The sequence below is a fragment of the Mustela erminea genome, chromosome 5, assembly GCF_009829155.1.
Source record: "Mustela erminea isolate mMusErm1 chromosome 5, mMusErm1.Pri, whole genome shotgun sequence".
Lineage (NCBI taxonomy): Eukaryota > Metazoa > Chordata > Mammalia > Carnivora > Mustelidae > Mustela > Mustela erminea.
In genome coordinates this window covers 132,029,518-132,057,026 of record NC_045618.1, presented here as the reverse complement: position 1 = coordinate 132,057,026, position 27,509 = coordinate 132,029,518, and the positions used below count along the sequence as shown (strand labels likewise).

Below are 27,509 nucleotides of genomic sequence, written 5' to 3'. Positions count from 1 at the left end.
TTTAAGGACACTGGGGCATATTAGATTGGGGCCTACTCTAATGACCTCATGCAACTTTAATTACCTCTTTAAAGGCTCTATCTCCAGATTGTCCCATTCTGAGGTACTGAGCCTTAAGAGTTCAACGTATGAACTGGGGGTGGGCAGGGGGTGTGTGATGTAATTTAGCTCATAATATTGCTTTATATGAAATCCTTGCCCAGAGGAAAGGAATGACAGCAGAAACTCCAGAAAAGTAATTAGTCTGGAAACATCATTTGAGCACTAACAAACTGAAATTGTGGGATTTGTTATTATTAGGTGTGCAATTTCCTGAAGAAAACTTCATGGAAACCATGTAAAAAAGTGATTCAGGGGCACCTGGGTGGCTCAGTCGGTTAAGCGTCTGCCTTCTACTCAGGTCATGATCCCAGGGTCCTGGGATAGAGCCCCACATTGGGCTCCTTGCTTAACAGGGAGCCTGCTTTTCCCTCCCTCTCTGCTGCTCCCCTTGCTTTGTGCTTTGTCAAATAAATAAATAAAATCTTTAAAAAAAATAGTGATTCAAAGTGACTGCCTTTTTTTTCAGCTCTTTAAATTACATCAAAATTCTCTTCCCACAGATGTTTACTGAATAAATACCTCTTATTTTGCCCCACATGCAGTTTAGCAAAGACAGTACCCTATGCAAAAGGTTCTAATGCATTTTTATTTATTTAGAATTGTGTAGAGTTGGTCATCTATCATACATATAATATAAAGTAAAATTCAAATATCTGATACTAACATAACTTACTGACCAAATCTAATACTGAACACAGACTAGATCTATATTAACAATAAAAACAAAACCAGTGAGTTTATCTTAGAAAATTTAAATTCAAGCCATTATTTCACAATCTGGAAATCTGAGTAATCCAACTTTACTATGACTTTCTCATTCCTGAAGTTTGCTCTGTCGATGTGTGATTTGGGACTTCCTTTTGTCTCAAGCCATTCCTGCATATGACGTACTTTGGAGATGGGACCTTGCAACTGTCCTTGCACGGTGCCCTCGTCAGTGTTCTGGACCCAGCCAACTAATCCCAGCTTTTTTCCCTCAGCCTAAGGGAAAGAAAAATACAAAAGAGAGAAAAATCCAGTGAGATTGAACAAAACAGTAAGACTACAATCAGTTGTCAGAATCTTGGCCTAGAATCAAGCCACTGAAACTAATTTGATGTTGTCCAGAACAGTCAAAACAGAACTACAGCAAGGAGAATCTCATTGACCTTAACATGAAGCGTTGGCCATTTGACTTCATCTCCTCCTTCTACCCTATAAAACTTAGGCACTAGAAATTTTCACTACATGGTCAGTTTGGTTAAGTACTAAAGACTTAAGTACTAAAGCAAATCAGATGCTTTTAAAATGATTCCCTGAGGCTGATTGTTGTTAGGATCCTGGGAGGTATCTTGCTCATCTTCCCTTCTCCTAATCAAGAATCTAGTGGGTATATTAAATAGAAAAAGCATGAAGTTATCTGATCCTTCTCTTTGTCTTCAGCCAGGACCACACCTAAACAAATCCAGATGAATGAGTGTCCATTGTATCTTTAAAGATCACTATTTCCTGGGCAACTCATTCTTTTGTTCTCACTTGAGAAAAATTGTCTCACCCAAGGTTTTTATGTTGCATCCAAAGCCCACTTTCTGTCCTCCTGGAAAAGGAAAAAGCATGTAGTGATCTGCCTCTGAACATCAAAGTTTCATAAGACTACATAACTGTTGGGTTTTTCCTTGACTTTCTTCTCTTCTGTCTAAATAATCACAGCTTTATGAAGACTGTCTAATCATTGTAGTTGCTTTTCTCCTAGCCTTTCCAATGTTCTTTCCTTTACATCATGAAACTGTGGAATGACTGAAAAACTGGGAAACGTAGCCATGTTTAGAGGTAGTTTTTTTAAATTTGCAAGCAGAAATATTGGAAAAGTTATCATTTCAGTAACCCATCTAAATGGAAGGAATCGGATTACAAAAGAAAATGGGAGTTACCATGACTGCATGCCCAAATGCCAGAGGAGTGACCTAGTAAATATGGGAAATTGCTGCAGTTGGCCAAAGAAAATGTTATGCAGAGCAAAACCATGTTTGATGAGAAACTAAAGTATCTATCAAATCAGTTATGTTCAAAGCAAAGACATGTTTGTATAATGAACAAAAGAGACTGCAGCCAAATAACAATTTAAGGGATACAGAGGAAATTAAGGAAGAAAAATAGAAAATACCTATAGCATGTATTAAGTGCCCAAGATAGGGGCATCAAAAAAGGATGTAGCAAATGGATATTAAGGAAGCCTATATCCAACTGACTTTGTATAACAATTGTTCTCTTCTGCTTCCAGTCAACCTATGAAAGTTGGCTATCCCCAGCTCTTCAAAGTTACCTTATATGGTAACTAGCTATAATAATGATTATATTGAGTTTTGAGTAGGAGTTGATATAAAGTCAAATAAATTCTTAAACTGCTGTGCAATTTATCTGATTTCTAAGAGGGAAAAAAAAACCTCCCAAATTTGACTAGTGAGAATGGGAATTTCCGGTAGGTTTTATTTGTGCATTTGATTCTGTTCTTACTTTTAAATACCATAATGTTGCTGACTCATGTTCTATTTTGAATATCTATCTAAATAAGCAAATAGTGTTTGGTCCTAAGAAAATTCCAAAAAACTAATTCTTCCTCATAACTATATTCTGGAAATATTATTTTAAGGAATATAATCACCAACTCCAGTTTCAATAAAAAAGTAAGTCACTGCAGATCAATAACCTAGACTTTCAACTTAGGAATCTAGAAAAAGAAGATCAAGCCAAACTCAAAACAAGCAGAAAGATAAAAATGATAAAGATTAGAGTAGGAATTAGTAAAATAATAAAAAAGAGAAAAATCAATGAAACCCAAAGTCGGTTCTTTAAAAAAACCTTTAGCTAGACTAATAAAAAAGAGAGAAGGCTCAAATTACTAAAAATCAGTAATTAAAGGGGGGGGCAGTACCACCAACTTTACCAAAATAAAAAGGATTATAAGGGAATACCATAAACAATTGTGTGCCAACATATCAGAGAACTTAGATGAAAAGGGGAGATTCCTAAAAAGACTCAAACTACTAAAACTGACTCAAGAAGAAATAGGCAGTGGCACCTGCGTGGCTCAGTGGGTTAAAACCTCTACCTTCAGTTCAGGTCATGATCTTAGGGTCCTGGGATTGAGCCTCGCATCAGGCTCTCTGCTCACCAGGGAGCCTGTTTCCTCTTCTCTCTGCCTGCATCTCTGCCTACTTGTGATCTCTCTGTCAAATAAATAAATAAAATCTTAAAAAAAAAAAAAAAAGAAATAGACAATCTGAATATGACAAGTAAAGAGACTCAGTAATTTAAAACTTCCCAAAAAGAGGGGCGCCTGGGTGGCTCAGTGGGTTAAGCCTCTGCCTTCGGCTCAGGTCATGATCCCAGGGGCCTGGGATCGAGTCCCGCATTGGGCTCTCTGCTCAGCAGGGAGCCTGCTTCTCCTCATCTCTCTCTCTGTCTGTCTTTCTGCCTATTTGTGATCTTTCTCTCTGTCAAATAAATAAATAAAATCTTTAAAAAAAAAAAAAAAAAAAACTTCCCAAAAAGAAACACCCAGGGCTTGATGGCTTCACAGGTGACTATACCAAAAGTTTGTTTGTTTGTTTATAAAGATTTTATTTACTTATCTGTCAGAGAAGAGTGTGAGGGAGCACAAGCAGGGGGAGTGACAGGCAGAGGGAGAAGCAGCCTCCCTTACTGAGCAAGGAGCTCAATATGGGACTTGATCCCAGGATTCTGGGATCATGACCTGCGCTGAAGGTAGACGCTTAACCTATTAAGCCACCCAGGTATCCCAATATACCAAATGTTTAAAGAAGACTCTTTCACCAATCCTTCACAAACTCTTCCAAAAAACAGAAGAAAACTCCCTAAATCACTTTATTAAGCCAGTATTGCCCTCATATCAAAACCGTGCAAAGACATCACAACAAAACTATAAACTACTATCACTTGTGAATATTGACACAAAACTCAATATGAGCAAATCAAATCTAGCACCATATAAAAAGGATGGCACATCATGAAAAATTGGGATTTATCCTAGGAATGCAAGGTTGGTTCAACACAGCAAAATCAATTACACCATAGTTTAAAAATCATAGTAATTAAAACACAATATTAATAAACAAAATATAACAAAGCATATTAATAAAACAGAAACCAGATGAAAACAGATGATCAACTCATAGATGAAAAAAAAAATCTGACAAAATCCAACACTCAAACTAGGAATAGAAGGGAATATACTCAACTTAATAAAAAGGCGTCTGTGAAAAACCCACAGCTAACATCATACCTAATGGTGAAAGACTGACTATTTTCTCCCTATGATCAGGAACAAGACAAGTGGCTCTTGGGGTGCCTGGGTGGCTCAGTCAGTTGAGCATCTGCTTTTGGCTCAGGCCATGATCCCAGAGTCCTGCTCGATCATGATCGAGCCCCACATCAAGCTCTCTGTTGAATGGGGAGCCCGCTTCTCTCTCTCCCTCTGCCTGCTGCTATGCCTACTGGTGCGTGCTCCCTCTCTTTCTCTCTGTCAAATAAATAAATAAAACCTAAAAAAAAAAAAAAGACAAGTGACTCTTGCCACATCTACCCAATATTATACTGGAGGTTCTAGCCAGGGCAGGGAAAAAGAAATAGATGGCATTCAAAGTAGAAAGGAAGAAGTAAAACTACCTTACTCACAGATGACATACTCATTTACAGAAAAATCTTAAGAGGTAAACACAAACACACACACAAATTAGAACTAGTAAGTCTATAAGATTGCAGGATACAAGATAAATATACAAAAAAATCAGTTACATTTCTATAAACTGGCAATGAACAACCAAAAATGAAATTAAGGGAACAATTCCATTTATAAATAGTATTGAAAATAATAAATTTCTTAGGACTAAGTTTAACAAAAGAAGTACCGGACTTACTATATACAACTATAAAATATTGTCAAAAGAAAATAAAGATGTGAATAAATGGAAAGACATCCCATGTTCATGAATTGGAAGACAACATTGTTAAGATAATAATACTTCCTAAATTGGTCTACAGATTTTAAGCAATTTCTATCAAAATCCCAGCTGCCTGGGTTGCAGAAATTGACAAAACTGATGGTAAAATTCACATGAAAACATAAGGGACCCAGAATAGCTAAAAATAATGTTGAAAAGGAAGAACAAAGTTGAAGGACTCATACAACCCAATTTCAAAATTTACTTCAAAGCTATGACAGTCACAGTGTGGTACTGGCATAAGGATAGGTCAATGGACTAGAACTAGAGTCCAGAAATAAACCTTACATTTATAGCCAGTTGATTTCTGAGAAGGGTGCCATGACAATTCAATGGGAGAAAGTAATAGGCTTTTTAACAAGTGATCCTGGGACAGCTGGATCTCCATATACAAAAGAATAAAATCCACCTACCTCATACAATATAAAAAATTGACTCTAACTGGATTAAAACATCTAAAGCTAAGAGCTTAAGTGATAGAATCCTTAGAAGAAACTTTCAAAAGAAAACATAGGCATAAACCTTCATGGTTTATCCAAACCTTGGATTAGGCAAAGGTTTCTTAGATACAACACTAAAGCACAAGCAACAAAAGAAATAATAAATTAGATTTCATCAATACTAAAACCTTTTGTGCTTCAAAGTTTTCATCAAGAAAATAAAAAGAAAACCTGCATAAGAAATATATGCAAGTCATTTAAGTAATACAGGACTAGTATCCTGAATATATAAAAATTTTTACCATTCAATAATAAGAAAATATAACTCATAGCAAATGATTTAAACAGACATTTCTTCAAAAAAGATATATTTTATTTTCTTTCATGTGCCAATAAGCACATGAAAAGATATTTAGCATCATTCACTATTAAAAGGCAAACAAAATCACATACACCAGGTATATTACGTACACCAGAATATTATTCAGCCTTGAAAAACAAGGAAAATCAGATACATGCTAGTGAAATAAACCAGTCACAAAAGGACAAATACTGTAGGATTTCACTTATATGAGGTACCTAGAGTAGTCAAAGTCATAGAAACAGAAAGTAGAATTGTTATTACCAGGAGCTAGGGAGGGGAAGGGGGAATTAGGAGTTACTGCTTAAGGGATACAGAGTTTTGATTTTGCAAGATGAAGGAGTTCTGTGGATGAATGGTAGTGATGGTTGCACAATGATGTGAATGTACTTAAGGTCACTGAACTGTACACTTAAAAATGGCTAAAATGATAAATTTTGCATTATATATATTTTACCACAATTTCTTAGTTTTGCACAGTTTCCAGATATAGGAGATTTCCTAGTGTCTTTCTGTTAATGATTTGTAGTTTAGTTCCGTTGTGGACGGAGAACATGCTTTGTATGACTTCAATCTTCTAAAATTCATTAATACCTTAAAATGAAATAAAACAACAAAAACCAGAATGATATAACACTTCATACTCACTAGAATAATAGTGGCTCTAATAAAGATAAACAATAACAGTTGTTGACAAAGATCTGGAGAAATTGAAATTCCCATACATTATTAGTGGAGATATAAATGAAAGGAAAATAGAAAATACAGGGTGCCTGGGTGGCTCAGTCGGTAAGTGGCTGCCTTCAGCTCAGGTCGTGATCCCTGGCTCCTGGGATGGAGGCCCACATCAGGCTCCCTGCTTGGCGAGAAGCTATTTTTCCCTTTCCTGCTCCCCCTGCTTGTGTCCCTCTCTCACTTTGTGTCTCTCTCTGTCAAATAAATAAATAAAATCTTAAAAAAAAAATAGAAAACATACAAAATAAATGAAAATAGTTTGACAGTTCCTCAAAAAGTTATATATAAACTTTTACCAGGTGACCCAACAATCTACTCTTAGGTATATACACCCAGGGGAATTGAAAAGAATGTTTACATAAAAACAAATACATAAGTGTTCACATAATAGCCTAAAAGCGGAAACACCCTAGATGTCCATGAGTTGGTGAATGGATATATAAACTGTGGTATATCTATACAGTGAAGTATTATGCAGCCATAAAAAGGAATGAAGTACAGTAGTCTCTCTCCATCCATGGTTTAACTTTCCCTGGTTTTGGTTACCCTCAGTCAACTGCAGTTCAGAAGATGATCATCCTTCTGAAGTGTCATTAGAAGGACAAAAGTAGCCTAATGCTACCTCACAGTGGCCACATCATTCACCTCATACAGACATTTTATCATCTCACATTATCACAAGAAGGGTGAGTATAGAACAATAAGATATTTTGAGAGAAAGACCACAGTTACATAGCTTTTATTATATTGTAATTTTTCTATTTTATTAGTTATTGCTGTTAATCTCTTATGGTACCTAATTTATAAATTAAAATTTATCATCCATAGGTCTATATAGGAAAAAACATAGTATATATGCGGTTTGGTACTAACCAGTTTTGGGCACCACTGTGGGTCTTAGAATATATTACCTGCAGTTAAGGGGAACTACTCTACTGACACATGCTAGGATATGGACCAACCTGGAAAACATTACATTAAGTGAAAGAAGCCAAAAACAAAAGACCACAAATGTGTGGTCTTTGTAAATGATTGTAAATTGTAATTTAAATTGTAATTGTAAATGATTCCATTTACATTAAATGTCCAGAATAGGCAAATCCATAGAGACAGAAATGAAGTTAGTGATTGCCAGGGGCTGGGAAGGATGGGATTTCTTTTTGCTCTGGAATTAGTGCACAATTTTGTGAATAGACTAAACACCATTAAAATTATACACTTTTATTTAAAAGGGTGAATTTTATGGGATGTCAATTATATTGCAACCTTTAAAAAAGTTCCTTTGAGGGGCGCCTGGGTGGCTCAGTGGGTTAGCTGCTGCCTTCGGCTCAGGTCATGATCTCAGGGTCCTGGGATCGAGTCCTGCATCGGGTTCTCTGCTCAGCCTGGAGCCTGCTTCCCTCTCTCTCTCTCTGCCTGCCTCTCCATCTACTTGTGATTTCTCTCTGTCAAATAAATACATTAAAAAAAAAAAAGTTCCTTTGAGTTCTATCATCATTTATTCCAGGAATAAGTGATTAATGGGACTGAATTCAGAGGTGAGATGATATCAACATACAGACTGTCATGAAAGAAAACAACTGTTAAAATGAACATATCGTTAAATGACTGTATGTAGTAAAGAATACGTTATAAGTCTAATTAAGAAGAAAAAGAGATGGCATTTTCTTTTTTTTTAAAATTCTCCTAATTTAGTTGACACAAAGAGAGACAGAGAGAGAGCACAAGCAGGGGGAGCAGCAGACAGAGGGAGAGGGAGAAGCAGGCTTCCCACTGATCAGACTGATCAGAGAGCCTGATGGGCTGGAGATGGGGGGGCTCATTCCCAGAACCCTGGAATCATGACCTGAGCTGAAGGCAGATGCTCAACCAACTGAGCCACCCAGGCACCCAGAGATGGCATTTTCCTGTAGTTTTCCAAATCAGTATTTGTTGTCTGCATTATTTTATTGTCTCCCTGAACTGTGGGGTAGGGGGACAATAGACAAAGATGAGCTATACTACTGGCTGGTCCTTTTCCCTCAACAACTTTAATTTTTCTTTGAAGCTGTCACCCCCATTCACTAAGTTACAGGAATTTACGCTGCATAATTGGTACCAAAGCTAACTCCAACATAGCTCTTGCTACAACTTTTCAGCAATTTCCTTTCAATAAGCACTTCATGTATGGAACAGGAGGAAATGATTTGCAAGTGATTGGAAAAAAGAGGTAATGACATGTTACATCCATATTTCGAAGATTTCAGGATTGAATTTTATGTACCACAGTACCAGGAATGTGATACTTGGAAATTCTGCAGTCTTAACTCATTATCTTTGGCCATACATTGGGAAGGCAACAGCCTGATATCCCCTTAACAGAGACAGAAGGGAAACTGAGATTACAACTCCATGTGCATGTTGTGGGAAGATTAGTGACATTAAGGCAGAGGTACAGGCTGTCAACGGTTTGTTCATCCTCACAATTACACCATGTTACTCTAATAGGAACACTAGACTCCATGTTCAGTGTTACCATTACTTAGCCTAAAATAGATCAAGTATTTTCATTAGAAAAGCTTTCACTTGAAAAGGTAACTCTTCTTTCAGAGCCATAATGAACAGAAAGGAATCAAGTGGGGGAATGGGCAAGGCTGAAGAAATGAAAGAGGTCTGAAGAAAATGCAGCAGCTACAGAGGAAGCAATTACATGAATTTCATAAATATCATGAATTCATCTAAATGCTATCTGATTGGGGCACCTGGGTAGCTCAGTCAGTTAAGCATCTGCCTTCAGCTTAGGTCATGGTCCCAGGGTCCTGGGTTCGAGCCCTAGGTGAGGCTCTCTGCTCAGCAGGGAATCTGCTTCTCCTTCTCCCTCTGCCCCCCACTCTCCCACTCATGCTCTCTCTCAAATAAATAAAATCTTTAAATGCCATCTGATCATCACAAGCTGGTGCAGCCACTCTGGAAAATAGCATGGAGGTTCCTCAAAAAGTTGAAAATGGAGCTACTCTACGACCCAGCAATAGCACTACTGGGTATTTGCCCTAAAAATCAAATGTAGTGATCCAAAGGGGCACATGCACCCAAATGTTTATAGAAGCAATGTCCACAATAGCCAAACTATGGAAAGAACCTAGACGTCTCTCAACAGGTGAATGGATAAAGATGATGTGGTATATATACACAATGGAATACTATACAGCCATTGGGAAAAAAACCAAAATCCTGCCATTTGCAACGACATGGATAGAACTAGAGGGTATTATGCTAAGAGGAATAAGTCAATCAGAGAAAGACAATTATCATATGACTCACATGTGGAATTTAAGAAACAAAATAGAGAAGTATAGGGGAAGCGAGGGAAAAATAAAACAACATGAAATCAGAGAAGTAGACAAACCTTCAGAGATTCTTAATCACAGGAAACAAACTGAGGGTTGCTGCGGGGTCACGGGGGAGGGACAGGATGGCTGGGTTATGGACACTAGGGAGGGTATGTGCTATGGTGAGTGCTGTGAATTGTGTAAGACCGATGATTCACAGACTTGTACCCCTGAAGCAAATAATACATTATATGTTAATTTAAAAAATGCCATCTGATCAATGTTGGTTTTCCTACAAGAATTGTGATCTGGGTGATGAGGCCACAACAGGGAGAACTGGGGAAGCCTTCAACTCCCCTTGGGAACAGAAAAGCTCATTAATATGTGTCTAGGTACTCTGGTACCACTGTCCGAAAAGAATGATAATAACAGCTCCTGATTCTGCCATTTATTTTGTCTTTCATCCACTCCAAAGCGTTTTTACTCCCATTGCTCTACAAACCACCATGCAGCTACTCAAAGAACCAGCTTCTCCCAGTGCACACTCATTCATCAGGAACATGGTCTGTTGTTCCCCTACACGTAACCTTGGTATGTCCCCAAAGCCTCTAGGCCACATACCTGAGTGTACTTGCGGAAAAACACCCCTTGGACCTTCCCAAAAATTTCATAATCCACTGATATCAGGGTGTCCCCCTCTGCCATGTTCATGCCCACACCTGTCAGAGATCAGAAAAGCAGAAAAGTAAAGGCCTCGTTATCCGATTCCAGGACCCCAAATCCCGAGGAAGAAAGGACCAGACCCACACTTCTCCATCCGTAAACCCTGCAACCTCTCCCTGACACGATGGTTCTCCATCGCCAGAGCACACTAGCGGGTACGTGCAAGCGCGGGGGTGCGAAGTAACAGTAAGAAGACTCCTGGGCCGGGGAGCCTGGGGTCGCAGGTGCCCGGAGGCCCCCTATAGGGTAATGAATGACCCGCTTATCCAATTGCCTCCCTACGCCCATCCCCCATAGGGCTTCCTCTCCATCTCTTTCTCTTCCCAGGGACCCAGCTTCCATAGGCCACCACAATCCCCTTCTACTAACATTTTAGGGGTATCAAACTACGGACGCGCTACGGGGCCCTATCCCACGCTCACCCTCCTCGTCCTCCTCTCGGGCGCCGGGGACTACTCCCGCGACCAACTCGCCAACGGTTCCCACCGCCCGGTAACCTCGGCGCCCGGAAGCCTATACAGCGGCTCCCCCTTCGCTGCCTCTCATGCCCATCAACTCTGCTGACCAATCAGAAATGGAGCGCTCGGCCCAGAGCCCGCCCAGAAGGTGAGATTTCCAAACGCGGTTGTCTGAGAAGAAGCCGCAAGCCCCAAGCTGGGCATCTCTCTGTCCAGTCTCAGCTCTGATTCTACAGACCCAGGCCTCGCCCCATCTCTGTCACTAAGTATGTTTTTTCCTCACTTTTTTTTTTTCGTGAGGAGAAAGGCGTCGATGAAGAAGGACTTGAAATAAATTCAGTCACTCAGTAAATATTAACTGAAAGCCTTCAGTATGCCAGGCGCAGTTCTGGGTGGTTGACCTACATCAGGGGATGAAAAGGGTCACTGGCCTGGAGGGACTTAAATTCAGGAGGTGGGAGACAGGCGATAAACATTAAATACAAAAATAAATAGGACACAGACAGGCATACCTTGTCTTACTGCATTTTACTGCACTTCACAGATACTACGTTTTTTGTTTTGCTGTTGTTGTTTTTTACAAATTTAAGTTTTATAAACCTGAATTAAGCCTAACAGCACCATTTTTTCCAACAGCATTTGCTCACGGTGCGTCTCTGAATTGCACTGTGGTAATCCTCACAGTATTTCAAACTTTTTCATCATTATTATCTTTGATATGGCAATCTAGGATCAGATTACAACTCACTGAAAGCTCAGATAATGGTTAGCATTTTTTTTTTTTAGCTAAGTATCTTTTAAATTAAGGTAGGTACATTCATTAAAAAAGGTATGTACTTTTTTCAGACATACTACAAATGCATATGTAATAGACTACGATATAGTGTATGGGGAAACCAGTGCCAATAAAAGTTGTGTTTCTATTTGATTCACTTTATTGCAATATTCACTTTATTGCAGTGACTGGGACAGAGTCCACAAAGTGTCTGAGGTATGCCTATACTGTTCTGCCCTGACTTTTTCTTTCTGTCTCTTCAAATTTGGGGCCATGCCCCAGTCTGGAATTGGTAGCAAGGAATTAAGTGAATAGGAAGCCCCAGAGGAGGTTATTCCTCCTTCTGTGTTTCTGGAAGCTGCCCTACTTAGAGAAAACTCTAAATAATGCTTATCTAAATCAATTGATTACAAGCACATGCAAAGTAACCCTTGGCTCCAGAATCACAGCTGAATCAGTCAATCAAAGACAAATGACGAAAATGCATGAGTTTCTTTTGAGAAAATGAAATTGTCAAGGGAGTTGTGGATGATTGTTAAAAGTATAGACCTTGCAGGCATCAGTATCCAGCTACCCTTATGATTAAGAATGTATGAAGGAAAACTGTGGTATTTATTGTTCTTCTTTGAATTGCCTGTATACATCACATCTCTTCATAACATAAGACTCCATATATGAGGGGCACCTGGATGGCCAAGTCAGTCAAGCGTCTGCCTTCGGCTCAGGTCATAATGTCATGATCCCAGCATCCTGGGATGGAGCCCCTCATTGGGCTCCCTGCTCAGCGGGGAGCCTGCTTCTCCCTCTCCCACTTCCCCATACTTGTGTTTCTGCTCTTCCAATCTCTCTGTCATAAATAAATAAAATCTTTTTAAAAAGATTCTATATGTGAACACTCTAGGTGGGCAGACTGCGTGAGGTGAGATGGATTTACAATGGAAGCCAAAAAGATTAATCATTTCACTTGTTCCCTCACTGAAAAGTGAGGATTCAGATCCTGAAGAATCACATAACCTTAGCACTGGAGTGGGCTGGGGGTGGGGTGGGAAGCTGGATTGAATGTTGTTATGCTTGGCAATATTTGAAAATGATGGCTAAATAGAGTGCCTGGCTTATGTTATTTTTTTCTCTAAAATTCATTTTTTAAAAGATTTTATTTATTTATTTGACAGACAGAGAACCCAAGTAGGCAGAGAGGCAGGCAGAGAGAGAGAGGAAGGGAAGCAGGCTCCCTGCTGATCAGAGAGCCTGATGCAGGGCCGGATCCCAGGACTCTGGGATCATGACCTGCGCCGAAGGCAGAGGCTTTAACCCACTGAGCCACCCAGGCACCCCTAAAATTCATTTTTTAAAAAGATTTCTTTCTTTTTTTTTTTTTTTATCTGAGAAAGCGAGACAGAGAGAGGGCAGGAGCATGGGGGAGGGAGAGAGGGAAAGGGAAAGCAGAGTCCCCACTGAGCAGGGAGCCCAATGTGGGACTCAATCCCAGGACCCTGGGATCATGACCTGAGCCAAAGGCAGATGCTTAACTGATTGAGCCACTCAGGTGCCCTCTCTAAAATTCATTTTTATTTGTTATTTTTTGTTTTTTAAGAGAGGGAGGTGGGCAGAGGGAGAGGGAGAGAATCTTAAGCAGGCTCCATGCCCTGCACAGAGCTCAGTGCGGGGCCTGATCTCACAACCCTGAGATCCTGACCTGAGCTGAAATCAAGAGTCCCTTATCTTTAATTTTTAATGTTTTATTTATTTTAGAGAGAGAACACTAGCAGGAGGGTCAGAGGGAGAGAGAATCTCAAGCAGGCTCAATCTCACGACCCTGAGATTGCGACCTGAGCTGAAACTAAGAGTCAGACCCCCACCCACCTGTACCACCCAGGTGCCCTGAAAATTCTTTTTGAAAAAAATGAGTTTCTTGATAGAATTTAAAAAAAAAGACAAACTACTGTTTACTACATATGGGACACTGTAGGCTATACAAAGATGTATGATACAATCTTTGTCCTCAAAGACTGTTTTATTTAGTATGAGACAAATGTACATGCACATAATGACAATAAAATGCACAACATGGGGCGCCTGGGTGGCTCAGTGGATTAAAGCCTCTGCCTTTGGCTCAGGTCATGATCTCGGGGTCCTGGGATTGAGCCCCGCATCAGGCTCTCTGCTCAGCGGGGAGCCTGCTTCTTCCTCTCTCTCTCTCTCTGCCTGCCTCTCTGCCTACTTGTGATCTCTGTCACATAAATACATAAAATCTTTTTTAAAAAATGCACGTTAGTCAATTCCATGAAGAGCTCATCATGACTCAACCCCGTCCTTCAACAAGAACAGAAAATACTTGAGAGCACAAAGAAGCAAAAAGTTTCACTCTGACTGAGAAAATTGGGAAAGTGTTCTTGGAGGAAGCAGGACATCATTCAGGTTACACAACCACAACCAGTAAGTGATGGGGCTGGAATCTATTTCCAGGCAGTCTGAGTACAGAACGCACTCCCATAAATGCTACGCTGTACCACCACTGGTAACACCACAGAGATAAGAAAGATAAAGAAGAAAAAAAAGAAAAGGAAAGAAGAGGAGAAAAAAGAAAAGAAGAGAGTGAGAGAGAGAAAGAAAGGGAGGGAGAGAAAGAAAGAAAGAAAGAAAGGGGAAGTGCAAGTAGTCAGGTGTGGCTAGACCAAGGGTTCTCAACGCTGGCTGCAAAGTTTTAAAAATACCAATGCCCAGATCTCACCCCCAGAAGTTGCTTTCCAGGGAGTTCTAAAGCTCAGCCAGGGTTGATATACACTGGGTTAGACTCTAGGGAGGGAGGCAGGGCTAGAAAGGCAGGCTGGACCTAATCTGGCAGAGTGAAATACCACGTTAAATTATGTGTTTCAACTTAAAAGGTAGAAGTAAAGAAGGAGCCCCTGGGTGAAAGAATGATGGGTTCAGAGGTATTTAAGATAATTACTCTGACAGTAGCATAAAAAATGAGCTCAGGGAGTAGATGTCGAAGGCAAGAATAGCAGTTAGGAGAGTGAGAAAAGCGAGGAAGAGCTCACCAAGGGCAGTAGCAATGCAAAGGACCAGTCACATATGAGACTTTGCAAAGTACATTAAAGAGCGCCTGCTCATTAATTAGACAGAAGGGGTGACAAAGAGGGGGACGAGTGCAAGATGACTGATGCTTTCAGCATGAAAGGGAACACCAGACAAGGGGCACTTGGGTGGTTCAGTTGGTTGGGCATCTGCCTTTGGCTTGGGTCATGATCCCAGGGTCCTGGGATCGAGCCCTAAGCCCCACATCAGGCTCCCTGCCCAGTGCGGAATCTGTTTCTCCCTCTGCCCGTCCACCCACTCGTGCTCGCTCTCTCTCATATAAATAAATAAAAACTTTTGGGGGGAGATGATCATGAATTTGTCTTCTGTCATACTGAGTCTGAGGTTCCTGAGGAACATTCTGGTGGAGGAGCTAAATAAGCAGCCAGAAATTTGAGTCTGTAACTAGGGAGAGAGCCCAAGCTGAGTATCATTTAAACATAGGAGAGACCTGAAATTTCAGCTTTTGGTTGAAACTGTTAAGGAAGAGAATGTCTGGGACTGTGTGTATATGAGAAATAAGAGGGCTTTGGAGAACACCTAAATTTGGTGGGCAGGTGAGAAAAAGACATAAATGCCCAAGACTTGGAAGACGATGGAGCAAAAACATGAAAGAAGAAACCAAGAAGGCACGAGAGAGCAAGGGAGAAGAGAGTTTGACAGGAGTGGAAAATCAGTGATGGTAAATGAGTAGGCTAAAGAAATAGCAGCTTTTGTTTCCGGCCATTGGGAAGCCATCAACAGTCTGGCAGTTAAATAAAATGGAAGAGGTGGAAGCCAGACCACAATGGACGGGACACTGAGGAGCAGATGAGAGAACGGGGGCCACAAATGCACAGCGGAGAAGAGGAGAAATAAATGGGACCCTAAGATGAGAGGCAGCAGGTCACAGGAAATAAAATCCGTTTTGCAGGGGAAAGGCAAACATATTTTAAAACCAAAGAGAAGGAGTGTGCAGATAGATGCAGCTTGAAGTGAACAAGATGGAGGGATAAAGTGATGGAGTGAATTCCTAGGGGATATGGAAAGAGACTAATTCAACAGAACTCCTGGAAAGAGAGAGGCTCCTTTTCCTCAGACACAAGAGGGAAGGAATTCAGGATGGAGCGAGGCATTCTGGGAAATTCAGCCAGACTGGAGGGGAGCTGCAGGAGCTGATGACAGGCCCGCCAGATGCTGAGATAATTAGGACCTTGAGAGTGGTGGGTATATAGAGAAGGCAGTCGAGTCAGCTGGGAAAGAAAACAAGGAATAAAAGGACTGCCCTGGAGGGCCCACCAGGGAATTTCTCTGTAACATGTAAAACTGTAATAATGACATGTTGAAGCATTAACACTGACTACTGCTGTCCACTTTATTTCCCATGTGCATGAATCTTCTGGATAGTTACAGGAAAAAAAGTAAACCGCCTGTTCCAAAAAGCTTACACAAATGAATTAAAGCATGAAGACAAATAAGCTCTCTTCTAATGTTTACAATTTATAGAATATTATTTCGTGTTGAAACCAGTTTATACTGATTATTTTCAATCTAGTAGTTAACTTTATTATCATTACACTTGGCTGAGTCACTCTTGGGCCGCACGAAGAGACGGCCAGAGTTATCACGTGAGAGAAAAACATTATATCAAAATAATTAGATTGGCTACAAAAACTACTTCGGAAAGATACTGAGTAGCAAAACCCAGCCAAGTTGCTAAAATCTGACCGCAAGCTCCAAACTATTGGCTAGGAAAAAGCACGGAGGGACAGCCGTACCTGGGGCCCGTACCACGCAGCCGAGCGAGCTAAGAAAGGCTATCAGCAGGCCCACTCCCGCTAAGCGGGCGGACACCGGAATCCGGCGGCAGGATGACTCCGACGCACATCTAGGGGCTCCGACTTTTGCCAGAGAAGGGCACACCCCAGGGTCTGGGAGCATCGTTCTTAGAAAAATACAAGTTCTTTGATGAAGGCCCAGAAAGCCTCTCCCGCCCCCTCTCCCGTTCCCCAAGGGCAGGGCGGGACCGAGCTGCAGAGTTGGCGGGACACCGGGTCAAGTGACACTCAAAGTGACCACACCCCCCTCGCGGGCGCCTCGGGTCCGCGTGCGGCCTGCGCCTGCGCGCGCTTCACGGGCGGCGTTCGCAGCCGGAGCACGGGCCGGGCGCGCACGCGCTCCGTCTCCAGGCAACGAGAAAAACAGAGGCCCTCAGAGAGCGCCTGCGCGGCGAGCGGTTGGCATGGGGTTGGTCTGGTCTGGGAAGCTAAGTGCTGGGGTTTTCCCTGAGCAGGAACGGTGCTCCAGAGCCTCAGGTACGCGGAAGGGGAGGGCAGACATGGGGTCAGCGCCTCGACCTCCCCAGGGCCCCATGGATAGAAGAGCGAGGGCTTGTTCTCAAAGCGGAGTCCCCAGTGGGGGCGCCCCCGGCTGACCCTTTAGGACGGTGCGTGACTTCAGCGTCGCGGATCTAAAAGCTGCGGCGGCCAGGCCAGGTGGCCTCCGCGTCTCAGCTTACAGACCCTTCGTAGTCCGCGTCGCCGGGACTTCTCAGCTGAGGGTTTGACATCAGGCACCTGCTGCAGGCCTTGGGCAGCCTCTGGGTTCTTTGGAGTCAGGTACGCTTCCAGCAGGAGGGACCCTGGAGAGCTCTCTGTGCCAGGCCCTGACCTCTGGGCCGCAGTTCGCTCACCTGTGAAACAATAGGGCTGGACTCAGAGTCCTAAGGTCCCTATATGCCAGTCATGTAACTCTGAGCGGAACTTCAGTTTACCGGTGAAGAAACGAGACAGCAACGGAAAGTTGCTTGTCCTGTGTCACAGGCCTAAAACCTGATTTTCGATCCAGTAGCTCTTCCCAGTAAATCTTCCCCCCAACTAGGGAGTGTCCTGTGTATGGCAGGAGCATCCCTGTGAATGGCAGAGGCTGGTACTGGAATAAAGCTAGGTGGCAGGAACACCCGTGTCACATTCGTTTCTCTATCCTCAGGACCTAATAAGCACCCACAGGAAATAATGAGCGTTCACCAAATGCTTATTGAAGGAAAGCTCTGGCAGACCCAGCACCTCTGTCTCTAAAAAGTTCAAGAGAATAGGTAGGTAGGACACATGGAGAAACACTTTTATTTTAGCAGCGGGGAGGAACCTCAGACAAATTCCTCACATATATCTGGCTTAAATCTCCCCTAGGCTTCAGTCCAGTCCCTGAATGGCTGGCCTCCAGTTGGCACCATCTCTGCCTGTGGGCGTTATGCTTCCATATAATAAGACAGAAGCTCCAGGGCTCCTCTCCACTAAGCAAGAGCCCTGTGAAAAAGGTGACTCTTCTCAGCGGTCTTCCACTGGGCACCCGAGGAACAATTTCCAGCAGAAACTTTTGAGCAACAAAGAGTTGACACTGGATAATATCTACACTCACTCCAAATGGAACACCTGCACGAAAGTCCGGAACTGCTCCTATCCCCACTGTGTTGGAATCAGCCAGCAAGATTTAAGAAGCAATCCCCAGGGCCAAGCAAAGGGTTTATTTTACTCATCAAGTCCTCAGTCCCAGTATCCCCAAACACATAATCAGGAATTTATCTCCTTCACAAAGAAGCGAGTTGGGGTAGACCGGGCATACCCACTGAAACCCGTGTTCCATAGGAAGTCTCATAGTACTGGGGAGGCTGGCATTAATGGGGACCAGAATGTTTCTCCAAGACCCCCTGAGCCAAGAGAGTTTCCATACAGCAGCTTTGGTTCAAGGAACTGGGTGCATTCATCTGTGGTTCGTGCTGTTGCTGCCACACAGGAGGAGAGGGCCCTGGCAAACTCCAACAGAGCTGAATGGGTGCAGATCCAAAGACTAGAAGCTGCAGGGGAGAGCTTACAGGAGGAAATTCGAAGAAAAGAGACCCTCCTAAGGGAAAAGCTGAAGAAGACAGAGGAGGAACTCAGAAGGATCCAGAAAGAAAAGGAACAGGTTAAGGAAAATGAAAAAAGAGAGCTACAGAGAATGGCACTCCCCAGGAGGAGAGTTAAAGGTAATAGCAACACCGCATACAGACCTGCCTTCTCCCCAGAATTCGGGTCTGAGGAGGTCTTCAGTAGAGCCAAGGGAGAGGATGAAATTTGGGGACGGTCTCAAGAAAATACTAGTTCATTTCAGCTCTCTGATTATGGAATACAGAAACTCAAAAGGGAAAGACTGGTGGCAAGCAATAACAAAATCCGAGACCTAGTCTCGGAGCCATCAAAAGTGTGTTCTCAGTCTTCAGAAGGGCCTGGCAGTGCTTGGCAGGGGTCCACCAGCAATCCGAGTTTGTCCAGGTCTCCAGACTCCTCGCTTCCCAGCTGTTCCACTGAAGAGCCCGAACTTGGCGAATGTAGCCACTGCGGACGCAAGTTTCTCTTGCTCAGGCTGGAGAGACACTCCAATGTCTGCAGCAGGATGCAGGGTTCCAAGAGGAAAGTGTTTGACTCCTCCAGGGCCCGGGCCAAGGGCACAGAACTAGAGCAGTACTTGAACTGGAAGGGATCGGCCTCAGTCAAGGTAACAAGGCAAGGGCCTTATGGATTTGACTTTGAGTGGGGATCATTGTAAAGGGATGTCATATCGGTTTTCTTTAGAAAAAATTCATGTGTCATAGAGGGAGAAAGTGAGAATTAACATTTATTGATTACTACTGTGTGCCAGTCACTGTGACAGGAGCTTTTCGTTAAGATCCTCACCAGAATCCTGTGAAGGTTTCGTTGTCTCTTATTTTATCAATTCAAAAGTCAAGTCTCAGAGAGTTTAACTTGCTTGAGATCACAAACAGCTTTAAATGGCAGAGTCGGGGCGCCTGGGTGGCTTAGTCATTAAGCGTCTGGCTTTGGCTCAGGTCATGATCCTGGGGTCCTGGGATCGGGCTCCCTGCTCAGCAGGAAGTCTGCTTCTTCCTCTCCCACTCCCCTTGCTTGTGTTCCCTCTCTCGCTGTGTCTCTCTCTGTCAAATAAATACATAAAATCTTTAAAAAATAATAATAAATGGCAGAGTCAGCACATATGGGGTGCCTGGGTGGCTCAGTCGGTGAAGTGTTAGTTAAGCATCAACTCTTCATTTTGGCTCAGGTCATGATCTTAGGGTCCTGGAATCAAGCCCCCCAAGCCCCACTTTGGGCTCCCGCATCTGGCCCCAGCCCCGCATCAGGCTCTGTGCTCAGTGGGGAGTTTGAGGGTTCTCTCTTTCCCTCTGCCCCTTCCCTGGGTTGTGCACACAAACTCTCTCTAAAATAAGTAAATAAATCTTAAAAAAAAAAAATGGTGGAGTCAGCATATAAATCTGGGTCAGAAGGACTGCAAAATCTAGACTTAAAAAATATATGTTTGGGACGCCTGGGTGGCTCAGTTGGTTAAACGGCTGCTTTCAGCTCAGGTCATGATCCCAGCCTCCTGGGATCGAGTCCCACATCGGGCTCCTTCCTCAACAGGGAGCCTGCTTCTCCGTCTCTTCCTGCCATTCTGTCTGCATGTGCTCACGCTCTCTCTCTCTGAGAAATAAATAAATAAAATATTAAAATATATATATATGTTCTATTGATTATGAAAGTTAATAAATGTTTAGAAAATTTAAAAGATTTGAAAAATATAAAGAGAAAAATGATGCAGCACTTCACGCTCGGGAGAGAGTTCCTTGTTCTTTGTAATATACTCTGCCACCTCCCACGATTAGGATTTGTTACAACTCCTATAATGGTCTCTACTTTCTCAAGATTAGCTCAGTTCTGATATACTTCTTAGTAAATACATGAAACATAATTAAGTTTGCAATCCTTTTTCTCCCCATCCGGAGTCTAAACACCTTAAAGGTGAAGGAGTGTATTTTTGGTTAACATTCCCGCTGCAGAAAAACTAGGTTGTAGAAAGACTGTGAGACACTTGCCTGGTAAGTTTAGGGGTATTTCACAGGTGTATTTGGACAGTTAGATCTATGTCTCATGAATAAATCTACCACTCTGTCGATGTTATGCCCCTTGGTCTGTAAATGAGTGTTTCTCAAGGTGGAGCATGCTGGCAACCATTTTTTATTTTAGTAGTTTTAGTGTGTGTTAGAAAAATATAACAACAGGGCGCCTGGGTGGCTCAGTGGGTTGAGCCGCTGCCTTCGGCTCAGGTCATGATCTCAGGGTCCTGGGATCGAGTCCCGCGTCGGGCTCTCTGCTCGGCGGGGAGCCTGCTTCCTCCTCTCTCTCTCTCTGCCTGCCTCTCTGTCTACTTGTGATCTATATATTTCAAATAAAAAAAAAAAAAAAAAAAAAAAAAAAAAAATCTTAAAGAAAAATATAACAACATATGAAGCCTGTGGTTTCTAGGAATCATGTACGTAAAGAAAAACATTAAGTAATTTATGGTAAGGGGGATAAAGTGAAAGTGGTAGGCAGATGACCAAAGTTTGGGAAAGCCTAGACCACGTGATCTCAAAGCCCCAACCAGCTGTAATTTTCTAACAAAATATGACAATATATTCTGTTTTTGGTTCTTTCCAACCCTCCTTGTGCTGCACTAGCACCTCTTACCTGCTAAGCACTTAACAGTTTATGGGCAGGCATACTTTAAAAAACTCAAATTTTTGCAGCAGCTGTTAGGAGAAGTCAATTGCAGTTATTTCTTTCAGTATAGTTTGGAAGATTGCCACAAAAAGTCCCTCTGTGTTCAGAGATAATCTACCTGAAGTCCAGTTTCCAATAAGAATTCAACATTTTGCTCTTGCAGAGAATGATAGGATCACCAGTTCCTGTTCTTTCCTGTTTTCTTTCTGGTCAACCTACTGGGGTCTTCTCTGTCCCACTATGGGGGTGGTTTCTGGCAGTTGCCTGAAAAGAATCTTGTGTTTCTTAAATTCCTAAATACGTAGCAGTGAAGCAAAACAATTGGATTTCTGAGATTAGACACCCCAGCTTTGTGGAAACTAGTTTTGTGGCGAGGCGGGGATATGATGCCTCGAGGATACCGAAGCAGAAAGGATCTGGATTGAGATGCACTAACATTCCTTGGAATGTTCTTAGTCTTATTCTAGAGCTTTGTGCCTTTGGAAGCTGAATGTCTCCCTGTTATTCCTCTACTGTATGTGCCTTTGGAAGCTGAATGTCTCCCTGTTATTCCTCTACTGTACTCACAAGAACAAATGACTTTCATTGTATCCTTTAATTTTCACAGAACTTCCAGCAGATTCGTAGCTCTGGTCTCTCCACTGGACCTTAAGCATTGGAGCACAGGAACCACATCTTTGTGCTTTGTGAAAAATAAGTGTTAACTGAATTAAAATTTCAATATCATGAATATGATGAATTAATAGTTAATTTAATATGATGAACTATCATATATACTTGAGGAACTTTCCCCAATTCTTTTAAAAGCTCCTGGATACTATTTCTAACACACAGATTCTCTTGCCTTCTTGTCTGTTTCAGTAAGGCTCCCTCCTGAAGGATCCTTTTCCTTTGATAATATCTCTTCCTGTCATTCATCATTAATAATATCAGATCACCAAACAGCCACTTGTCTCCTTTTTCGTCTTTTTAAAATTAATTTTATATTAATTTAAATATTTGAATACGTTTTAAAAATCATGTACTAAGTGATCTGTAAGGCAACAAGCAGGATTCTGCCTTACCCTTCTTCATCCTAATGGCCCCCAGTGGCAGCCTTCAGTTCCTGATAGGTGACCCTTCTGGTATGCATTTCCATATTTCTCAATAATGTGCCTATTTTCTTGATTAATCGGTTTTGCACGCTATCTGTTGACTTCCTCCTATGAATGCTGTGGGTTAAGCTTTCACATCTCCTCTCCTTTTACTTTTCTTCTTCCCTTCTCCTTCCATCATGGTGGAATCACAATTTTGGGTTAAACCAGTAGTCAGCTTTTACATTATAATAACCATGTAAATTTTGTTCACTGACGAGTGTATAAATTCTGCCTCTGCCCACATGAAACTGGAATTAATAGATGACTCATGTTTTCATTTGCTTGGGTTTCCTACATACCTGTCTCTAATTTTTTTTTTCCTAAATGATCCAACTGATGTCAGACACCTGTTAGTGTTTTTGTAAATGCTCCAACACCTAATCCGTCAGTTTAATTTTTTTTTCCTTATTCTGGAAACTTCCCTCCAACCACTCTTTTTCCTCCTGCACCAGTCTGGACTGGTTATTCTCTAGGCCTGGTGCAAACCTGTTGTTTTGGGACTTCTTCTCCTCCTCTGTGTTGAGTCCTGTTTCCAGCTTCTTATGTCCTTTTTCTTGCTTTATTCCTTGCTTTGCTGAAGCTTTCAAGAAACGTGCATGGGCAGTGTGTTTATATATATAAATATAAATATAAACATAAATATAAATATAAGTATGTATGTCTCAGAATGAATTAAAATATCTGTACAATAGGCTTATATTTGATGGATGATTTGACCAGGCACAGAATTCTAGGTAGAAAATGATTTTCTGTTTTAACTTTTAAGGCATTTTCCCTTTTAGCATCCAATGTTACCGTTGAGAAATCTATGCCCTATTGCTTCCTGCTCCACTGTATGAAACCTCTTCTGGTGTTTCTCTTTTTCTGAAAGCATACAGGATTCTCTATTCTGAAATTCTACAATGATTGTGTTCGCTACTTGGTAGATAATTTCAATTTCAAGAGCAGTGACCTTAATTCTAGGAATGCTTATTGTATTACTTATTTAATAATATCTTCTGTGTGATTTTTCTATTCTTTTTGGCACTCCTTTTGGTCAGGTGTTGGGCTTTCTAGATTGGTTTACTAATTTCCTAATCTTTCCTACTTTCCATCTGGATCTTTTTTCCCATTCTGAGCAATTTTCTTGATATTTTACAACATTTCTATTTTTATTTTTAGCTATCACCATTTTTTAAAGTGGTCTTTTAAAAAAAGATTTTATTTATTTATTTGACAGAGAGATCACAAGTAGGCAGAGAGACAGGCGCAGGGGCGGGGGTGGGGGGAAGCAGGCCCCCTGCTGAGCAGAGAGACCATAACCTGAGCTGAAGACAGAGGCTTAACCCACTGAACCACCCAGGCGCCCTAAATGGTCTTTTTAAAAATAAAGACTTTTATGTATTTATTTGAGAGAGAAAGAGCGAGAGCAAGTCATCAGGGGTAGGAGCAGAGGGAGAGAAATGAGCTTACTCCGCACTGAGTGCAGAGCCCAACATCGGGCTCAATCCCATGACCCCGAGATCATGACCTGAGCTGAAATTAAGAGCCGGATGCTCAACCGACTCAGCCACCCAGGCGCCTCTTAGCTATCACAGTTTTTATTTATAATAGTTCTTTCTGGTTCTCTGGCTTTAAGTTTTCTTTTACCGCCCTCCTTCTTGTTTCCTGAGAGTGAGTGAGAGAACGTACCTGTACCTGTTTTGGTTGCTCTCGTTAGAACTTGACTCAAATATCGGTGATCCCAGGCAGTCCGTTCCTATTTAAGCTTAAGTGGGGCTTGTTTTTGTTGTTGTTATTGTTTTAAGGTAGTACTTTTTTTTTTTTAAGATTTTATTTATTTTTGTGAGAGAGGGAGGGCACCTCCCTCTCTCTCTCACAAAAATAAATAAAATCTTATTTTATTTATCTCAGAGCGAGAAGCCCATTCCCCTCTGAGCGGAGAGCCTGATGTGGGACTGATCTGAGGACCTGGGATCATGATCTGAGCGCAAGGCAGATGCTTAACCGACTGAGCCACTCAGGCGCCCTGAAGTGGGGCTTGTTGACTGGAGGCCTTCATATTAGGGTTATCAAACAGTGAGCCTTTTCACTGGAGTCACCCAGGGTCGGCATCTAACAGCTTTTCTCTCGACTGCTTGGTGCACGCAGAGAACTCCTGTCTCCTATGAGGGTGCCAACGTGTTTGACGTCCTGGGAGCTGTATGGGGGAAGGAGGCCGACAGCGCCATAATTCATCACATATACCTGCACTTAATCCCAATTTTCAGCCTCAGTATTACCCTGTTCTCTACTATGCCTGGACTTCCCGAGACTGAAACCTGTCTGGTTCGGTTTCTCCAGAGGACAAACCCCTGTTCTCCCGTGAGAGTGCTCAAAGTGACCGACACTTGGGTGTGCAAGATGGGAGAGGGGCCCAGGCACCCAGTTTATTCCCGGCCCTGCACCTCTCCCTCTCCGCTGCCTGTGTGATAAGCACCCGGCCCTTAGCTCAAGTGCTTCCACTCTGGCAAGTCCGCTCTGTTGCTCCTTTCCTGTTCTCTCTGATCTGGCAGATAAACACCCTGTACATTTCCTACTGTCACTCCGATGAAGACTCGGAAGGAGATGTGGTAAACGGCAAGTTGACTGACCCGTCTTCCTCCCCCTTACAGGCTGAACCTCCTCGGAAGAGCAACTGGAGACAGAAGCACGAGTCCTTCATCCGTACGCTCCGTCAGGCCCGAGAGGTCCAGCAGGTAATTGCCAAAGGTGGAAACCCCACCGACGTGCCTCCCATCCTGCCTGCAGAAAATCCGGACTATATTCAGTGTCCTCACTGCAGCCGCCACTTTGCTCCCAAGGTGGCCGAGCGGCACATTCCCAAGTGTAAGACCATTAAGAACCGGCCTCCACCTCCAAGGAAGCATTACGGTTGAGCAGACAGCAGTGGGAGCCGCAGAAGGCTCTGCTCTCATCAGCAGTTAATGGGAGTAGAACAATGTGATGCAAAACAGAACTAAAACTTCCACATCTCCCACATCTGCCTGCAGAGCTTAAATCAGTGAGGAGAGACCCATCGCTAAGCAGCAGGGAGCTAAAGGAAGCCTCAGCTTCCCATGAAATTACCACCTCAGGCTGGTGCGCCTTGTTATTGGCCTGGGAACGGATGGGCGAAGACTCTCAGTGTAGTGAGCGGCCCACAGTAAAGCTCTCTTCTCGCGAGGCGGGCGTGTGGTTTGTGCTGAGTGCCTGAGTCTGCTGTGCCTTCCTGCCCCTGCCTCTGTGCATGTGCCTGTGGTTCCTGTTAACTCTTCTTGCCCCTGCAGAAGAGTTCTGAATGAATCTCAAGCTGCTACATGAGATTGAGATGGTGTCAGAGGATCATGATCCCCCCCCGCACCCGCCTCGTGGCAGCACTTACAAAAGATAGTATGTTTTTGCTTTAAGGCAAATGGAAAATTACCCTTGACCTCGGTGATGTGTGGTGCTGGCCGAAAGCCAATACCAGTTTGTAAAGGTAGGGTGCCAGTATATCCTAAACCCACAGTGGTGTACTGTGCCATAAAGGGAACCTCATCTTTTTGTGCCTTGCATGGTGGGGCTGGGAAAGAGCATCCTGTATGCCCCAGGAGTTGCTCTTTGCTAATGGACTGCATATGTCCCCCCCACACACACACACAAAAAAAAGAAAGAAAGAAAGAAAGAAAAAAGAAGGAAGGAACTTCAGTTTCAGCTCTTGCTGGCATTCTGCTTTGAGATCGGGTTGGGTATATGGACTTTTAAACGCAGCGGCAAAGTCTACCATCAAAGCAAGCTGGGACATTGCCAAGTCACCTGTCCCTGCCCATTTTACCACAGAGAACTTCTCTTTTAGAAAGTAAACTTTGATGAAAAAGATACTGGATCTTTTTAAAGTTTTTCTGTGCAGCATTTTGCGTACTGCACGTAGTCTTCACAATGAGACCTTCTTTCAATGGGTTTTGGGGACTTTGGGGGGCCTGGGTGGCTCAGTGGGTTAAGCCGCTGCCTTCGGCCCGGGTCATGATCTCAGGGTCCTGGGATCGAGTCCCGCATCGGGCTCTCTGCTCAGCAGGGAGCCTGCTTCCCTCTCTCTCTCTGCCTGCCTCTCCATCTACTTGTGATTTCTCTCTGTCAAATAAATACATAAAATTAAAAAAAAAATTAAATGATAAAATGGTAAGTCCTAGATTGGTCAGGTGGGAGAAGTGATAAGGTAATAATGCCTTTTGGGGGTAATCAGTTCAGACAGGATGAAGATAGAACAGACCTGAAATAACAGTAGGATTATTGTACCGAGAGCAACACTCAAATTGTTGGTTTAAAATACTGCAGAAAAAACACCCAACCTGACAGGGGCCAAGGTGACTAAGCAGACAGTAAAACCGTATTTGCTAAGAACAAATGACCACTCGCTACAGCTTTTCCTCTGCAGCTTCTGCTAAACGGCTGGGCTAACAGATCAAACCAATTAGGACCCCAGCCTGAAAAAAATGTACATACTTAGAAAACACAACATAATGACTTGCTTTATGCTTCTAAATTTTTGCAAAGAAAAAGAGGGATCACAGAATGGGGCCTTCAGCTGGCCATTTGAAGAAACCTCACACACATGCACTGGATATTTAACCCAATATATACATTCCCCAGGCAAGTCTAGTGAAGTGCAGACTGTAAGTTTCACCCTTGATGGTAAATGCAGATGGCAAGAAGGAGCTGCGGCCAAGGCTGCAAATTGGTAGCCTCTGGACTGCTTTGTCCTACGGGTTTGACATACACCTGACATTTAAAACCTGGGATATGGAGAATCTCTTGAAAAGCTGGAAGTTCTGGAAATATTGGGCCAGCAACCCTGCAGAGCTC

General features: G+C 42.6%; 2 protein-coding genes across 5 annotated transcripts; one reads left to right on the top strand and one right to left on the bottom strand.

Moving 5' to 3' along the window:
- Positions 1–669: 669 nt before the first annotated feature.
- On the bottom strand, positions 670–17,014 carry ACYP1 (acylphosphatase 1). 2 transcript variants are annotated; one of them, XM_032344898.1, is made up of 3 exons: positions 16,738–17,014; positions 10,568–10,665; positions 670–1,083 (listed from the first exon to the last, which is right to left on the bottom strand). In XM_032344898.1, the coding sequence occupies exons 1-3, from the start codon at positions 16,898–16,900 to the stop codon at positions 868–870; spliced, it is 477 nt and encodes a 158-aa protein (XP_032200789.1). In that variant the 5' UTR covers positions 16,901–17,014; the 3' UTR covers positions 670–867. The 2 variants fall into 2 exon arrangements, with proteins under 2 accessions (XP_032200789.1, XP_032200790.1); XM_032344899.1 differs by lacking the exon at positions 16,738–17,014 and adding an exon at positions 11,092–11,218.
- Positions 17,015–17,124: 110 nt separating this feature from the next.
- ZC2HC1C (zinc finger C2HC-type containing 1C) lies at positions 17,125–26,664 on the top strand. 3 transcript variants are annotated; one of them, XM_032344897.1, is made up of 4 exons: positions 17,125–17,274; positions 17,948–18,053; positions 18,148–19,500; positions 25,301–25,488. In XM_032344897.1, exons 3-4 carry the CDS (start codon positions 18,167–18,169, stop codon positions 25,386–25,388), a joined length of 1,422 nt encoding a protein of 473 aa, XP_032200788.1. In that variant the 5' UTR covers positions 17,125–17,274; positions 17,948–18,053; positions 18,148–18,166; the 3' UTR covers positions 25,389–25,488. The 3 variants fall into 3 exon arrangements, with proteins under 3 accessions (XP_032200788.1, XP_032200787.1, XP_032200786.1); XM_032344895.1 differs by having other exon boundaries at positions 17,129–17,274; positions 18,148–19,492; positions 25,301–26,663; XM_032344896.1 differs by lacking the exon at positions 17,948–18,053 and having other exon boundaries at positions 17,128–17,274; positions 18,148–19,492; positions 25,301–26,664.
- Positions 26,665–27,509: the final 845 nt, after the last annotated feature.

Excerpts from the sequence above, each read along its gene's own strand:
- ACYP1 (XM_032344898.1), bottom strand. The coding sequence starts at position 16,900 with ATGCTCCCAGACCCTGGGGTGTGCCCTTCTCTGGCAAAAGTCGGAGCC. Across the intron at positions 10,666-16,737 it reads CTGCGTGGTACGGGCCCCAG|GTGTGGGCATGAACATGGCA; the intron begins GTACGGCTGTCC and ends GATCTCTGACAG. Across the intron at positions 1,084-10,567 it reads TTTTCCGCAAGTACACTCAG|GCTGAGGGAAAAAAGCTGGG; the intron begins GTATGTGGCCTA and ends TCTTTCCCTTAG.
- ZC2HC1C (XM_032344896.1), top strand. The coding sequence starts at position 18,167 with ATGGCTGGCCTCCAGTTGGCACCATCTCTGCCTGTGGGCGTTATGCTT. Across the intron at positions 19,493-25,300 it reads AGGGATCGGCCTCAGTCAAG|GCTGAACCTCCTCGGAAGAG; the intron begins GTAACAAGGCAA and ends TCCCCCTTACAG.